General features: G+C 47.4%; 2 protein-coding genes across 10 annotated transcripts in view; one reads left to right on the top strand and one right to left on the bottom strand.

The window, feature by feature from the left end:
- The window catches only part of PJA2 (praja ring finger ubiquitin ligase 2), a 244,142-nt gene extending 230,027 nt beyond the window's left edge, over nt 1-14,115 (top strand). For 2 of the 5 annotated variants that reach the window (XR_011257399.1, XM_069592665.1), the window contains one exon: nt 13,297-14,115. Coding sequence is in view for 3 of the 5 variants with exons in the window: in XM_069592665.1 (XP_069448766.1) it covers nt 13,297-13,308 (12 nt within the window). In the remaining 2 variants the exon portion in view is untranslated. Of the gene's footprint in view, nt 1-11,760; nt 11,833-13,296 lie in introns of all 5 variants that reach the window. The other 3 variants (XM_069592660.1, XM_069592663.1, XR_011257402.1) reach the window with 3 other exon arrangements.
- The window catches only part of FER (FER tyrosine kinase), a 475,599-nt gene continuing 470,566 nt past the window's right edge, over nt 12,010-17,042 (bottom strand). For all 5 annotated transcript variants that reach the window (XM_069592654.1, XM_069592657.1, XM_069592656.1 and 2 more), the window contains one exon: nt 12,010-16,049. In XM_069592654.1, coding sequence (XP_069448755.1) covers nt 15,907-16,049 — 143 coding nt within the window. In that variant the 3' untranslated portion in view covers nt 12,010-15,906. The remainder of the gene's footprint in view (nt 16,050-17,042) is intronic.

The following is a 17,042-nucleotide window of genomic DNA, read 5'->3' as shown; positions in this document are numbered from 1 at the left end:
GCTCATGTGCCAGAGTGGGGAAAGTCCTGCCATTCAGCCAGAGGGGATTTTCCAGTCCCCTGACCATTCTGGCGGAGAAGGCAATGGCAACCCAATCCAGTACTCTTGCCTGGAAAATCCCATGGTCGGAGGAGCCTGGTGGGCTGTGGTCCATGGGGCCGCTAAGAGTCGGATACAACTGAGTGACTTCACTTTCACTTTTCACTTTCATGCATTGGAGAAGGAAATGGCAACCCACTACAGTGTTCTTGCCTGGAGAATCCCAGGGACGGGGGAGCCTGGTGGGCTGCCGTCTATGGGGTTGCACAGAGTCGGACACGACTGAAGCAACTTAGCAGCAGCTGACCATTCTGGAATACTGGGGGCCTGTTTGGGGTGGGATTGGCAAACAGCTTGGTGGGCTTAGGTGGCTGTTAGACGTTCAGCTGATGGGACCGCCTCTTCTTGCTTATGGCTAACTTCCTGCCTAACATTAATTTCAGCTGTTCCGCAAAGTGATTCAGTCACACATACACGTATCTTCGTTCTTTTTCGGATTTTTTTTTCACACAGGTTATCACAGGATGCTGAGCAGCGCTTCTTGTGCTATGCAACAGGCCCTGCTGGTCGTCTTGTATATGATAATGTGTGTTTGTTAGTCTCAGGCTTCTGATTTATCCCTCCCCATCCCATTTCTGTTTTGGTAATCACAAGTTTGTTTTTGATATCGGTAACTGCTTCTATTTTGTAAATAAGTTGATTTGTATGTTTTTTAAAAATTAGATTCCACATATGAATGATATCATATGATGTTTGTCTTTCTCTGTCTGACATCACTTAATATGCTAATCTCTTAGTCCATCCTTGTTAACTATAAATAGCGCTGACTCACTCTCTTCTGTGGCTGGGTAGTATCGCTATAAATAGCATCGATTCACTCTCTTCTGTGGCTGGGTAACGTCACTATAAATAGCGTCGACTCACTCTTCTGTGGCTGGGTAGAGTCCCTATGAATAGCGTGGATTCACTCTCTTCTGTGGCTGGGTGATGTCCCCATAAATAGCAGCGGTTCACTCTCTTCTGTGGCTGGGTGATGTCCCCATAAATAGCCGCGATTCACTCTCTTCTGCGGCTGGGTAGTGTCATTATAAATAGCGGCGGTTCACTCTCTTCCGTGGCTGGGTGATGTCCCTATAAATAGTGGCGATTCACTCTCTTCAGTGGCTGGGTGATGTCCCCATAAATAGCGTGATTCACTCTCTTCTGCGGCTGGGTAGTGTCACTATAAATAGCGGCGGTTCACTCTCTTCTGTGCTGGGTGATGTTTCACTGCGTGTATGTTCCACCGTGTATACACATGTGCCGAACCTTCATCCATTTCTCTGCTGATGGGCACAAAAGCTGCCCCCGTGCCTCGCTGTTGTAAATAGTGCTGCAGTGGACGTTGGGGCGCATGTGGCCTTTCTAACTATGGTTTTGTCCGGATATACGCCCAGAGTGGAATTGCTGGGTCATATGGCAGTTACATCTTTAGTTTTGTTAAGGAGCTTCTGTACTCTTCTCCATGGCAGTTCTGTGAATTTAGATATCCAGAAACAGTGTAGAAGGGTTCCCTTTTCTCCGCATCCTCTCTAGCATTTGTGTGTAGACTTTTCGATGATGGCCATTCTGACTGCTGTGAGTTGATACCTCATTGTAGTTTTTGTTGTTGTTTCTTGAGGGCATGGAAAGTTTTCTTGTTAATGTAATTGAGGTCCCTGGGAGAGGAAGGGAGGTGTTTCCAGCAGGTCTGAAATGGCGTGAGAGCATGCACTCACACCAGTACACTGGCCTCAGTCTCTGTGATGGTCAGAGGGTGGAACCAGAGTGAGGACTCATGCAGACAGAGGCGGTGTGGTCTGAATCTCTAGCCAAGGTCAAAGGAGGGAGCACCCAGGTTGTCTCATCAGCTTGACTCGATGTGGGCACAAGGGGAAGTGGATGGGGTAAGGCTTAAAAGCTGTGAACTGTCCAACGTCAAAATAGAGGGGAGCAGACTGGCCGTCGCAAGACGGAGAAGCCGCCCCTAGGTTTCGGGCAGGTCTGCACGGGAGGCGGGAGGCGGAGTCCCCCGTCTTTCTCCGCTTCCATCCTCCTCACCATCCATCATCACCATTTAATTCACGGTGGCTCCTGGACCTTTACCTTTTTAATCCGTATCACAGGCAGCTAGAAGGGGAACTGAGAAAAAGCATAAAAAGTGGCTTTCCTCAGCCATCTGCCCCTCATTTTAAAAGCTTCTTGGAAATTCCTCCAAATAACCTTTTGATTCTATCTCCTTGATTTTATGCCCATGAATTATTAGCGAGAGTTTGTAGCCACAAGGGGGAGTGGGAATGTAGACTTAGCTACCCCGTGTCGCTCTTAATTACACATTCATAAGAGTTTGATAAGGAGAGGACGTCTCATTTTTTTAAACGTTTTGCTTTGTGCTGGGGTCAGTTGGTTCACAATGCTGTGACAGTCTCAGGTGGACAGCGAAGGGACTCAGCCACACATGTACACGTATCCATTCTCCGCCAACTCCCCGCCCATCCAGGCTGGCGCGTAACACCGAGCAGAGTTCCCTGTGCTCTAGAGGGGGTACTTGTTGGTTGCCCGTTTTAAATGCAGCAGCGTGTACCTGTCTATCCCAAACTCCCCGCCTGTCCCTTCCCTCCATCAGCTGTAAGTTTGTTTTCAAAGTCTGTGAGTCTCTTTCTGGTTTGTAAGTAAGTTCATCTGTATCATTTCTTTGTGGACTCCACATGTAAGGGATGCCAAAAGATATTTCTCCTTCTCTGAGTATGGCAATCTCTAGGGCCATCCACACTGCTGCAAATGCAGTTATCTCACTCTTTTTCAGGGCTGAGTAACATTCCATTATATATGCTTAATATATATACATCACGCCTTCTTTATCCACTCCTCTATCGATGGATGTTTTGCCTGCCTCCGTGTCTTGGCTATAGTGAAGAGTGCTGCAGTGAACACTGGGATGCTTGTACCCGTTTGGATCATGTTTTTCTCCAGATATACCCAGGAGTGGGATTGCAGTGTCATATGGTAGCTCTATTTCTGGTTTTCTAAGGAAACTATATACTATATATATGTGTGTGTATATATATATATGGTGTGTTATATATGTATATGTGTATATATATATGTATATATATGGTGTGTGTGTGTGTTTATGTGTGTGTATAGGTTTTTAAGGAACCTATGTATAGACTGAAAAAGATATTGCTGAGATTTATGTCAGAGAGTGCTCTGCCTAGGTTTTCCTCTAGTGGAAGGTTTTATAGTGTCCGGTCTCACATTTAGGTCTTTAATCCATTTTGAGCTTATTTTTGTGTACGGTGTTAACAGATGATCTAATTTCATTTTTCCACATGTAGCTGTTCAGTTTTCCCAGCACCATTTGTTGAAGAGACGATCCTTCCAAGACCGTGTGCGCTGGGCCCCTTTGGCGTAAGACTAGAAAGCGCGTGCGTTTGCTCCTGGGCTCTGCCCTGCTCTGTTGGTCTGTGCTCCTTTCTCTGCTGGGGCCGCACGGTTCCGCTGACTGTGCTGACATCAGACTGCCTCACTGCGGCTTCCATTTTCGTTTCTCTGCGCGACGCTGAGCTTCTTTCCATGTGCTGTTTGGCCGTCTGTTATGTCTGTTTTGGATAAATGTCTATCTAGATTTTCTTCCCATTAAAAAAAAATTATTGGCGTGCAGTTGATTTGCAGGGTTGAGTCTCTGCCCAGTTTTTGATTGGGTTGTTGCTTGTTTGACAGCTGCATGAGCTGTTTGTGTATTTTGGAGATTAAGTCCTTGTCAGTTTCTTCTATTAATGAATCTAGATATTTGCCTTCCTTTCTTTCTCTGCTCTTCATAATTGGACTTTTAAAATCTATAATTTCCCTCTCTTACTTTATGTTTAACCTTGTAGGGGGCTCTGGTCTTCCCTAGTTAGTATTTGAGGAGTATACTTTTATATACACCAATGATTATTTTCCTGGAACGTCTACTTTGGGGTAAACCGTGAGGGTATCTGATGCAGGACTGATTTCAAACCAAGCGAAAGGACGGGCAGGAGGGGGGAAAGCAGGAAGTCTGGGAGAGAAGTGAAGCTGAGGGAGGGTGGATGCTTTTGTGAATTTGCTGGTCTCGCATTTCTAAGCTTCCATACGCATGAGGGCAATGTAGGAGAGAGACTGGGATTTGATATAAAGAGAAATTTAGGAGTGAACCTGGCTGCGCAGACGGCTGCCTATCCCCTGATTTGATCGAGGTTAGAGGCAGTAATTCAGACACAGCAGGTGAGACGCTCTGGTCTCTGATCGGTGTTCCCTGGAAGACTCGCGGGTGGTTCTGGGATGGAGAAAACCTGGATTCTGGGATGCAGCCGCTGCACCAGGCGCTCCAGTGAGGGGCGCGTGGGCAAACCCTCCGCCTTCTCCCGCTCTCGCCCTTTCCCAAGGCACACTCACCCTCGCGGTGTTCCTTCGAGTCCTGCTGTGCCATTTCACTGTCGTACTTTCCCCTGACATTTGGCAGGGGACGAGATGGGGACTGCAGGCAGGGGGAAGGCTTTCGGGGGCTGCCTGGAAAGTTAACTTGGGATTAAAGACCCAACAGGCTTCAATTACTCATTGACTTCTACCCTCAATTACTCATTGAGGTCTACAGGGAAGTGTGTGGGGCCTGGATGTGTTTTCAGGAGGGGAAAGACCCTCTGCACACCGAACAAGACCCAGCCCTAGTGGAAGGTGGGACAAGGCCATGGGAGAATAGCCCCTAAGGTTGTCAGTATCTCAGCTCCCGGTGACATTTATTTTTCTATTAATTCCAGGCATTTGTATTACTATGATAGATCAATTAGCCTCTCACAACGTTCTAGTCCATTGACCTTATCACTTAACTATCCTATGGCGCCTCTGTTGCTGTAGGGAGACTGCAAAAGAAACATTTATAATTTTGAATTACCTACATCCAGGGCTGGGGAGACATTAAAAGGCTCAGTTTGGATAATCAGCGCGTTGGATGGCTGAACCTTCAGGGAATCTTCCTTCCTCTCATCACTTCTGAACTCTGACAGCCACTCTGTAAAAGCAAGAGGGCAGACTTGGCTTTTGCACAGTGACCCCGCAAAGACATGGGGGATCACAGGCTCTCAAAGCCAGAAGAGGCATCCCTGTAGAGATTCATTCTATCAGCCAGGATCCGGGGCTGCAGGCCGCAAAGGTGCCCTCTGGGGAGCTTAGCGAGAGGAGTGAGCTAGAAGGCCATCTGGAGGCCCCAAGGTCAACAGGAGGGTAGAGAATGAGGTTGGGAATGGGAGGAAACTGGTGCGCTCTGGGGCACCAGAGTCTCCTAGAAGCAAGGTTTTCCTAGGAGCAGTGCCCTGCAGCAGCGCCTCCTGTCCTTCAAGACTGTCTCGGAGAAAGGCTCCAACTGGGTTAATAAAGAAAGATTATGGGTCAGCCCTGGGGCTTCCATAGTGGGGCCTCCAGATACTGAAGAGGGAATCAGGATGCCTTCAGAGAAGCAAAAACCAGTTTAATATTAGGTAATAACTTAGTCCTCCTTATTTTATAAGGGAGAGGACTGTGGCCTACGTAGTGATGTGGCTTGTTCAACTTCACAGACTAGTGAGCGTCCAGCCAGGGATGAGAGCAGAGGCTTTCCAGCCCCGCTCGGTGTCTGCTTTGACTCTGGATGCCTTTGCAGGAGCAGCAGCCGCCTGGTTGCGGTGTATTCGAGTTGGGCCTGAGTGTGTTGGTCAGTCCGATCGTAGAAGATTTGGGGAATTAAAAAACGCACTTTATCGAGACTCAGCTTCTCACGGAAGGAACCATCACCAATACTTTTAATTAACAGAAACGAATTCTTCCACCTATGTTTTTTCACACATTACCACCATCTGAAGAAATCGTTATCCAGAGGGGGAGGTACGGTGAAGGGTAGGGCATTAAAAAGTGCAGGGAATTTCAGAGATGCTGTCCATCTGAACTGGGGAGTGGGGCTCCCGTCCTACAGCTGACATCCCCTGGTGATGGACGCACCTGGTCCTGCTCAACTGAAGTCTAACAGCACGGGGCTGTTGGATGTTGCGTCAGATGTCAAGCCTGCTAGAGATGAGAGTGCCATCGCAGACAGATGGTCAGGAGCTACAGTGAAGGGATCACCGGGGGCCACAGACACGCCGAGTGCTGCGGGTGCAGGAGGCTCAGAGTGGGCCGTGTGGGCTCTGTCGGCCCAAGAAGCTGGAGTGGCTGCACCCCCCCCCCCGCCCCCCTGGTGGGAAACCTGGGCTTCTGAGAGGGCTGTGCTTGCCCTTCCTAATGCAAGGCCGAGGAGGGGACAGGGCTGTGCTTGCCCTTCCTAATGCAAGGCTGAGGAGGGGACAGGGCCTGGTGTAGCGCAGGGGAGCCCATGTAAATACCACAGCCTGCGTCTTAGAAAGATATTGACTTGCCGACTGAAGGGGAAGCAGAAGCCCAGCATCTTGGCCCCGTGACCCGCCCAGCCCCGAACACAAGCCGTCAAGGGTGCACACGGGTAACTGCCACACAGCAGCGGCTTGCCGAGTCTCTTTCCAAACATCCCTCTCAGCCACCTTTCTTCCCTGAATCCTCTTGTTATGTCTAAACAAATCCTGCTATGAAGCAGCAGCTGCAGAAACCCTGGCAAACAGTCCACACAGAGAAATGGGACTTGAACTTCAGTCTCGATTTCTAAACAGAGGAAGCAGTGATCAGACTGGAAGCAACACATGCCCATTGTCATCAGAATGCATAAGCTTCATTACAGAGAAACTGAAAGCTAATAATTTCTTAAACGCTATTCATCCCTAGGAGGCCAGTTACCATGGAAATCTCTCCTCCCTTTTCTTCTGCTTAGAGAATATTTATATGGAATAGGAAGAGAAACATAAACACGATGGGAAGATTAAACAAGACGAGGCACAGTTTGCTACAAATGTTTTACATTTATTATAAGAATACAGTTTACAAAAAAGTCCCACCGATCTATGAGCGGTAATTGGTCTATTGGAAACGAAAAAGGGGCTATTCAAAAATGATCTACGCATACAAAAATGATGAAATTGTGTTTTAAAAAAGTAGAAAACAATTTAAAAACACCCTATGTTAGCCAAAGTGTATTTCTTCTGAATGTAAAACTAACAAATAAATAAGTGTTAAATACAGATCCGCATTAAAAACGGTAAAAGACAAGACAGCTACCCACCCAGATATCCATCTCATTCATTTTCAGACTTGTTTTACAAAGCAAGACAAACTCACCAAAGGCCTTGCTTATGTGTCTTACACTTGAGCTTTTAATGAGAGGCACCCTATTTCCAGTGTTTCTTTAATCTGCTTCACAAATATATTATTTTAAACTAACAACAGAAGCCTACAGGTGCTTTAACCTGACAACATTGGTACTGAAAGGAAGCCGTGACCCAGAGTGCCCTGCTGGAAACGAGGCTTCCCAGCGGAGGCCCGCACCATGGGGGCTGAGGGCAGGCCCGTTCCTCCGCACCCCCAACCCTTGTCTTTTAACAAAGGGGAGCGGGAGCAACCCAGAAAGGCACATTCCTGCTGCACTCACTGTGGCCCGCACCAGGGGCCATCCACCTTGGGCCAGAGTGCCACCGTCCAACGGCCCAGAAAACATCTGTACGTTTTGTCTTTGCTTCCCGTGTGCTTGCGCTCCCCGAAGTCAGGGCTGTTCCTGGAACTGTGACAACTTGGCCTGATTCTCCTGTATTTATATGGCTTTTCCTAACCCTATGTGGTTGTATGGCTATGACTTTAGAGAGGTCTGATTGTTCAGGGCACTCACCAGACCAAACCAAGAGAAAACACCAAGAAACCATACTGTAAAGTCAGCAGAACTCACACCACCACCAAGCCCTGCTGGACTCATGTTACTTAAGCAGGCTGTCTGCTTTAATATATTTAGCATGAGGTAAGCATGAAATCTATACGCCTCTGCCCAGCCAAGCTGTTTCAGTAGGAAATCTCAGTGCCGAAGGAGAATGGCCACTGGTCCTTGGTGAGAGTCTGGTTCTGTCGCAGGCTGGCATGGGGAAACTGACACTTCATATGGTGAAATGGTCATCAAGCAAGAGGGAGCTTCATGTTTTCTGGCTACTGAAAGAACCTGAAAGAACCAAAACCCCTGTCTAGCAGGTCCCCTTTATCTTTGATTTTGATTTGATGCTCAGAACCTATAGCTGGGATTGGATTTAGAATCACAGGGGATTATAAAACATACTTGTTATGGGGAATCAGGTGAGCCTTCTGGAACCAATCTCTTTGACACGAAAGTCAAAAATAGTGAATTCCATTAAAACATGTATATTTTCTGTGCATCTCAAGTGTGAAAGGCCTAGGATCAGAAGAGAAATCATGGCAAGGAAGTTCATTTCTGTTGGAATTGGTCTTCCACAAAGCAATTAGTCCGGCAGGGAATGGGCCGCCATGGCATCTTGTTGTCTAAAGATAAGACCTGCCACACTTTGGGTTAGGGGAAAACATTCACAGTCGCATTAAGTGTGGCTCTGGGCACCATGCCCTCTGCATTTGCTTACAACAGTTGGTCATTTCTTAACAGCAGGCAAGGAAGTTTACTTCTACCAAGTCAAACTATTTGCAAAAGGAAAATTTCTAGGTAATAATATTTGGCCCCCCACCCCCCACCCCACTCTTTCATGTTTGAAAAAACAAAAACATGGATTAACAAGCTTGCAAAACTGCCAGGATGGTCCTCTTGCCTGGGATCTCAGTAATAACTTTCAAGATTCCCTCTTAGCCCTTACATTTCTGAATCCAGGGCACTTAGAAATTTAAGTTCCTATCAGGGGTTGGAGGGAGGGCATTTAGTTTTTTGCTTCATAAATATCTTTCAGGTAACCCAAAAGATGACCCCCACCAAGGCTGTACAATTTGACATGAAGAAAATAAATAAGTTTGGAAACAACTTCGTTTTTCATCCTCAGATTTTTTCAGTTTTAATGTGGGAATTGGGATTTATTTTTTTAATGGCCATCTTATACTCATCCTGTGTACACTGCTATTTCCCACTAACATCTGTCCTATTCTTTCAAAATAAGACACTAGCTGCTGCTAAGATGAACTGCCTGGGTGGTTCCAGTTTTCTCAGGGGTGTTTTAACTGAGTACAGAGAGATGAAAATAGTGTTTCTGTCATCACTTTAATTGTTGAAATCTGGTTCCTTAGTGTGTCATTTTAGAATCTGCTTTGGATAGATTCTGGAAGGTGCTTATTCTAAGATGTCCACAGACAAGACAGTGATGTTTGGCTTTGGAGGAAGAGTACTGCTCTGGGAGAACCTTGAAGGCAGAGCTTGGTTTCAACACAATGGCGCTTTGGGGTCTGAATCTCTAGGTGGATGCCTTATTTTAAATTGGAGTCTTCATAATTGCTACCCTCATTTCTGAAGCGATGAAACAACTCTTTGACACTGTACAACTGAAATACTTTCAGACATTTCCTGACAAGAGGAGAGTGAAGGAAACAATAAAACTTACTGGCAGAGAAGAGTGGAGTGGGAAGACTGAAAATCTCCAGAGGCTGAAAACAGCCATTAGTGTTTTGGCATTTCTCTGGAGGAGTTAGGTCACCTAACGAGCTTCCTTGGCCAAGTCAGCAGGCTGCTTCCCCGGGCGCGTCTTGGTCCTTGCGTCCTGGGACAGTCTCCCAAGAGCTGACTGGTCACGCACACGCCACCCAGTCGTCCCGTGTCCTCCAGAGACCATGACACGGCCTCTCGGTGTTCCGAGCTGCATCTGCCCGGGGCCTCTCACAGAGCGTGTGCCGTCGACCTGGTGGGTGGATGCCTGGGAGCTCCCTGGGAGGCACCCTGAGCACCTGAGAAGCTCTTTGGTCTAGGCTGATGAAGACACTGTCTGATAAAAGCTGATGAGAGAAGGCGCTTCTGTTTTGTTAAAAAGATTAAGAAACTGGGTGTGAGAGGAAAAAATCAGTACCAACCAGAAAGAAAAAAAAAGAAAACAGACGAACTAGCACCCAGCAGGGTTCCTTGAACCTGACGTGGCAGACATTGAGAAAAAGCTCCCAAATGGATAAGGCTGCTACCTTATTACAAATTGCTGCTACCGGGCTCATTACCATTACTGAGAACATTTCATTCTTCCGTAGAACACTCATATCTTCTGACTTCAGCGGTAACGTTTGGGAAGGTAATGTCTGAATTCAAGATGTGAATCTTTTTAGTGACTCTTAAATGTTCTTCTCTGGAAGCTCCTACAAGCCTGCTGGCAAGGAGGGAAGCGGAAATCTGTTCACATCGCAAGCTGGAGGCCCTCAGGAGGGACCTTTTCCTGCATAAAATACAGCGTGGGTGCTCTCACTGCAGTCTTCCTCCAGCGCTGACCCCTCGGACACACGTGCACCACCTTCAGCTCTTCACTGCTTAAGAGGTGGGCTGAACCTGTCGTGTCTGCCCTCTTCCAGAAGAACCATGCAACAGTGGCTTCCTCTTGAGAGTACCGGGAACGCAGAGAAAATCAGATCAATGGCTGACTTGGTGTCCTTTAAGAAATGTTGCAGGGACTCAAGACCTACATGACTGTAGTAACATACAGCGGGAAGCAGCTCAAAACTCCCCTTGAGGGCTGCCCTCCCTCGCTGAGCTGCCTGCATTTGCTGGCGGATGAGCCCCCGAGTCACCGTGCTGGTTCTCCGTGCTTGCTCTTTCTGCCTTTTGGTCTTCCTTCCCGGAGTCTCTGCCCTGCCTTCCGTGTCTGACCTTGGCTGGCCAGGCTGTGCAGAGATGGGCTTCAGGATGGTGCCCAGATTGCTTTCCCTCCCATGCCACCAGTGTAAAGACAAGGAGCACTGCTATTCAACGGTCGTTTTCCTCCCACCCTGCTGGACTGCATGCTTTCCCAGAGCAGAGCTCATCCCAGGAAGGTGTCCCTGGGGTGCCTCTCGGAGCCCGTGAGTTAACATCTGCCGCAAGGTGAAGCAGCATTGATCTCAGCATGCTCTCCCTTCTATGTGACCAGCCCCACTGCAACCACATTTCTAGTAAGGTGTGAGTAATCAGTGATTGACTTTACGAAACAGGATCACTAACTCACATATAGAGAGACTTTGAGTAGTCTTTGTTGAGTCTGAACACACGTGGCCAAACCTGCAAGCTGTCCAGACTGTGAGCGTGTGTCAGCCAGCAAGGCATCAGCTCAGAGTGAGGGACGGGACACAGCTCCCGTGGACGGGAGAGGGGTTGGCTCGCCTGCACGAAGGCCCCACGCTGGCAGGTGACCTCTCTGCTTCTGCTAAACGTTGCGTGGGGGAAGGCGCTGACCTGCTGGCCCTACCCTCCTCAGGCCCCCCAGCGACACCGTCAGAGTCTTGGTTCCACTTTAACTACCTGACAGTCTCCGTAGGGGCTGAGTCTTCCTGCCGCAGAGGAATCTTTCTCTTCCTTCTTTGCACATGCTCGCCTCGGCGTCTAATTAGCAGAGGTGCTGAAGCCTACGCTCATCACTTCTCCACAATTTAAAGTGATCAGGAATTTAGTACAGTAGGGTTTTCCTCCCACCTCAGAATCTCAGTCCTTACTAGGCAGCTGAGTTTTAATGTCTACACTTAACAATTCAGAATGTAACCTTTGAATCAGCATGAGGCAGTAGGATGGTTTCAAAGGGGTAATAAATATTCCCTTAAATCGAATTATGACTGAGACATATAGTTTACACACCTTCTGTGTTACAGCATTGTCTTCTAAAGGAGAATTTTATGGGACTCTGCAACTGCGCCAGTATCTCCTTCAAGTAGGTAATCATGGTATGTGAAATCCTGACTTCTAAATCAGTGTATTTTCTTTGGCAGAAATTAAGATGTGATTTTGGATCCTCCCAAATAATACAGTATTCAGACTTGATATGAAACTCAAAAGAGAGAAAATAAATAAAACTAAAATATTTAATAAAAAATTTTCTGGTATTTATAAGCAAATCAGAGTTAGTAATAAAAGAGGTAACACTTTATTTTAATGGTAAACTTTCATGCTAACTTAATAGTATAATGGAAGTGTAATATAAACTCATTTTCATATAAAATCTTTTTCCTTTAATTAACATATGAACACATAAAGAAACCGTGTCTTCTGCAGTTATCTGCCCCTTTGTTGTCTTTCGTATTTTGCATTTATTCTGTTTGAGTGAGGGCTGTGACCTCCTAAATACAAAAATTAGTCTTCATGTGACTCAGAACAGTGTTTACAGACAGTCAATTCTGTTGATAGGAAACATCTAAAATACCAATCTTGTGATGGGGGAGTATGTGTATGTAAAAGGAAGGTTAAGGCAAACTACTTCTGTTTAGAAAATATCAGCTAATCTCACTTCAGAGGACACACAGCCCCAGAACGGGGCCCACAGGGCACACTCAGGAAGGTTTTCAGGTGCACCCGTCTCACCAGAATAAACCAGGAAGCGGTGTGACTGAGGTAACTGAACGACGACCTTGACGGGACTTTCTGTGTTGCCGTTTCTGTGCTTACCCCACTATAAGGTCCTCGGTGTGTGGCATATAATTAAAACACTTCCTTCATGACACGTGCCACACCAGCGTTGTGACGCTGTGGCTATCTCAGTGGTAGTGGCCAAGCTTCATGTGAGGCCGCGCGGCACAGCTGAAACACGAGGTGCCACACCAGCGTTGTGGCGCTGTGGCTATCTCAGTGGTAGTGGCCAAGCTTCATGTGAGGCCGCGCGGCACAGCTGAAACACGAGGGGACAGACACAAGAAACTCGGCCTGTGCTTAAAGGGGACGAAGACTGTTCCGGTGGCCGAACATTCCTTGAGAAACGACCCTCAAATGAGAAAGCTGTGAGGCATGAAAGCTGGCTGGGACACTTAGACTCACGTTCTACACTGATAATGCTAGTGAGAGGCTTCAGTGATGCAGTATTTGTGACCGAACGGTGGATTATGGATGAAGAACTATATTGACTTAAATTTGGGAGGTAAAAGAGAAATGTTTACGTGAGATCTGTCACTTGGGACCCAGTGACAGGAGGGACTGAAATGAAACCTCCGGGTCTGAGCATCTAAACTAAGCCTATTGATACCCTTTATTATTATTTCCTGGAAGAGAAAGAGAATATTGGCTTTGGGAAGTAACCTTAGGTTACATGGAACACAAAATAATTTTAGGTTTCTTGTGTTGATAAATAAATGCCTACCCGACAGTAAAAGATTTCTTTCCTTGAAAAATGATGACCGACCTGTCTATTTCTCATACAGGTTCCTTGGTGACTCAAGACAGAAAAATGCAGGTGAGGGTCCAGCTGCCTGGGCTCACCTGCCCCCTACTCTGTAGTCATAAATTTAAGGAATGACGGCAGAAACGGAACAGGAGAAGAGATGCAAGAGAATGAAAACCCACTCACAACACAGACGTGGCCTGGCTGAATTACATTCAGACCAGCGGCAGTTTTGGTTACCACTGTTTCCTTACTAAACAAGTCTATTTTGTATGTTTCTGAAGCCCTCTTTCCCTACATCAACTTTCAAATTCAGAGGAGTATTTGCAAGTGAGCTTTCTGGGTATGGATTAGCCTCCTAAAGTACATAATTCCAATAATTATCAGTGACAGAAGGGATGAATAAATTATGCTTTAAGCACAACAAAATTAATGGTAAAAAAGTGGTCTGCATAAGGTTTTCATAATGCATGTGCCTATTATTAAAGTGAATATTCTATACAACTGATATGACCCTGAAAGAAGTTATTAATCCTGAACTATACCACAGCCTGCTTTGGGATACAGAATAAGATAGAATTTAAATGCTGCGGATGTCACGATGTTATGAAAAGCTTCTTTAATTTAAGCATAGAGATATGATGTGAATTGTAAATTCTAATGGCCTGGATGAGTGAAATATCAAAGCCGTGTTCGTTCTTTCCACCAGAATGCAAAGATTAAGCTTCAGGTCTTGTTCTCAAAATTAAAGCCCAAACCTTCATTCTCTCTCTTTGCTGAGAGCTAAGCTTTGGGGCTGCTAAGTGATGGGAGGCTGTTTTTGTTTTTAATAAAGGATGCTACAGAAGTGCACTTGGAAGCATTGGCAAAGGGCGGAAATGTCCCTGTTTTATTCCTGCTTTTGAAAGCTGGCAAGTGAGTGTAGAGTAGAGCTCTTAATCTTGAGTCTGTGCTGTGATCTACTGCAGTTTATGCCATCAAAAGGTTTCACTTACTCATCATATTTGACAGAAGGGAAACAAAGCTGCTTTTAAAAGAAGTTGCCTTGTGTATTGCATTATTTTTGAGGGCAAGTTTATTATGCTTTCATTTGAGTCCGGATGTGGTAATCATGAAACGTATGAGACTCACACACACACAGCCCCTTTTCTCTTCACCATTATTCCCTGCGCAGTGATATTCCCAGGAGGAAGCGGGTGGATGGGGCGGGAGGCATTTCCATCCCATAAACGCCTGCACTGAACGGCAGACCAAAGGATCGCTGCTGTGCGTCTGGACACAGGCCGGAGCACGCACTAAAAGCTCCCAGGCCACATTTACCCCTGAGCGTGACCGTCTCTTACACACACGTGTTTCCTGAGGCAACTATATACAGAACATGGGGTAAGTTCCCTGGATGCGGCTAAGAGTCAGCCGAAGAGAATCCTAGTTTAAACCCGGCAGCGTTTTCCCCGTGACACATCTCCATGCTGCGCTCACAGCTGTCCGCCAACGGTAAGAGTTCCCAGGTAGCGCCGTGAGAGTAAGTGAACAGGGAGCGGACAAAGCAGGCGCCTCTACAGCTTCCTCCTCGATAATGCTCCTCTGACTGCGGAGCCGTCCACTCCGTCCCCAGCTGCCTGACTTCCTGGTATTGTCTGTGTGTGTGGTGGTGGGGGGGGGGGGGGGGAGCGTGCACATATGCGCGGGTGCACACACAGGAATGCTTATGAACTAGGGCCATTCAGTTCGGACCGCCCTGGACAGTGGCGCGGATGAAAGGAACTGAATCCGAGATGTCTCCTCTCAAATGAAGGCGCTTCAAAGCACACTCTGACTTTTGGGGACTTGTGCATTGGAGCTTCCCTAAACAATTTCTGGTCGCCGAGAGGGCTGTACCTAACAGCTCCTGAAAACATTTCTCAGAACCTTGTTCATGAATTCAGATCATAACGTGTGTGTGTCTGTGTGTGTGCACGTGTGTCTGTGTGTGTGGAGGCGTGACTCTGCCACAGGTCACAGCCGTCCAAAACGGCCTCTAAAAGCCGCGGCCTCAACTGCCAGCTCTGTGAGGGGACTCCAGCCACCATCTCCGACAAAAAGGAGGAAAACCACAGCCTTACTGGGAGGACAGAAATGGGAGGGTTCTTATGCTTATTTCTGGCGAGAAAGGAGACAAACCCCCTGGGAGGTCTGAACAGTTCTCAGTGTGAAGTGATATTTACCAACACGCTCCCGCCCTGGCGGCGCAGAAAGCTGACTTTGGTCGGGACATGCCTCGCAGACACGGCGTGCCGGGCGGCGCACGGACGGACGGAGCGGGGTCCGCGGCCGGGGCGGGGTCCGCGGCCGGGGCGGCAGCGGGGAGCCGGGCCTGAAGGAAAGCGGCCCTGCAGAGCGCCAGAGCTCCCGGTGCGGGCAAGACAGGCGGGCTCCCCGCACGCAAGAGCCCGTGCCTGTCTGCTCCTGCGGGGCTGAGCTAGGCACGCCCGTGCAAGGACTGCTGCTTCAATGCCTTTTTTTTTTTCTTAAACAGCACATATTTTAAAAAACAGTTAATAAAAAAGTAACCTTAGAAGACGGTTGCACACAACACGGTATACACTCATGGTTAACAAGGAGAACAGTATTACTCTGCGGGAGGAGAGGCCGCGTCCACGCGGCTCCGTCACTACGTGATCTTCTTCTTGATGGCCGCGAGCTCTTTCTGAAGTTCACTGAACTTGGGGCGGTTTTCGGGTTTATAATCCCAGCACTTCATCATGATTTTAAATATGTCCTCTGGGCAGTGCTGAGGGGCTGACATCCGGTATCCTGAAGACACAAGGGAAGGACAAAGAATTTAGGATGGGGATAACCAGACATCACTGTTCACACAGGGCATCGCGCAGTTTGCAGTACCCTATGTTGTCGGTTAACAGAAACAAAAATGCCATTTTAGGGCAGGCTGGTTTTTTTTTTTTTTTTTTCTGTAAGTAATGCAGGTTTTAATATTACAGAGCAACAGCATTACTTCTAGTGCCAGGAACCCATTTTGTGTTTGTGACAAATGAACAAAGCCTGATGTGGGAAACAGCGCACACAAGCGTACGTTTTAGCTGCTCCAAGTATTAGCTTTTAGATGCTGTGGGCAGTTTTTTTCTTTTTTTTAAACCACCTCTTCAGCTCAGGTTTCTGAAGGTGAAGAGAGGATGAGGATTTAGAAACATTACCTCAAAAGTGAAATAAGCATGAATACAAGTCATATTGCTTTACAGCTGAGAAGAGTCTTTAATTCACAGTCACCAGGCAGTGTCCCAGCAGGGTGCTGGGTGGGATGCGTGTGCCTGTCCGCATGTCCTCAGGGTTAGGAAGGATGCTGTCAAGCCACCCTCCTGCCCCCAACCCTACAACCATGCCCCCGTGGGGGGGCCTGAAGCTAGGGCGCTGGCATTTGTTGGAAGCCGTGGACACACAGGTCCACGCGAGGGTGTCAGCATCGCATGCTCAGGCCTGCCTTTGGTCTGAGAATACCACCGGGTTTCTTCAGAACTGTTACAAGACTGTCAACTTCTTTCTGGAGTCTAACTACCTTTCAATTAGTAGGGACATTAACGGTGTTTATTTGGCACAGAATAAAAAACAGGTACTGTTCCTGAGCCTCTTAACTGTTTCCCTGGAAAAGAGTGAACGGCACAGCCTTGCAGATGTTGTGCTAGGCAGAGGCAGTGGAAGAAGAGCCTAGAGCCTTCTGTTTCCAAGGTGCTGGGATGTTTCCAAGGCTTTGTCATTGGTTTTTGTTGTGTGCAGATGTACCAACACCTTTTT

Source organism: Ovis canadensis, chromosome 5 (assembly GCF_042477335.2).
Source record: "Ovis canadensis isolate MfBH-ARS-UI-01 breed Bighorn chromosome 5, ARS-UI_OviCan_v2, whole genome shotgun sequence".
Classification (NCBI taxonomy): domain Eukaryota; kingdom Metazoa; phylum Chordata; class Mammalia; order Artiodactyla; family Bovidae; genus Ovis; species Ovis canadensis.
The sequence above is the reverse complement of the archived record's forward strand: the minus strand, read 5'-3'. Positions and strand labels throughout refer to the sequence as shown.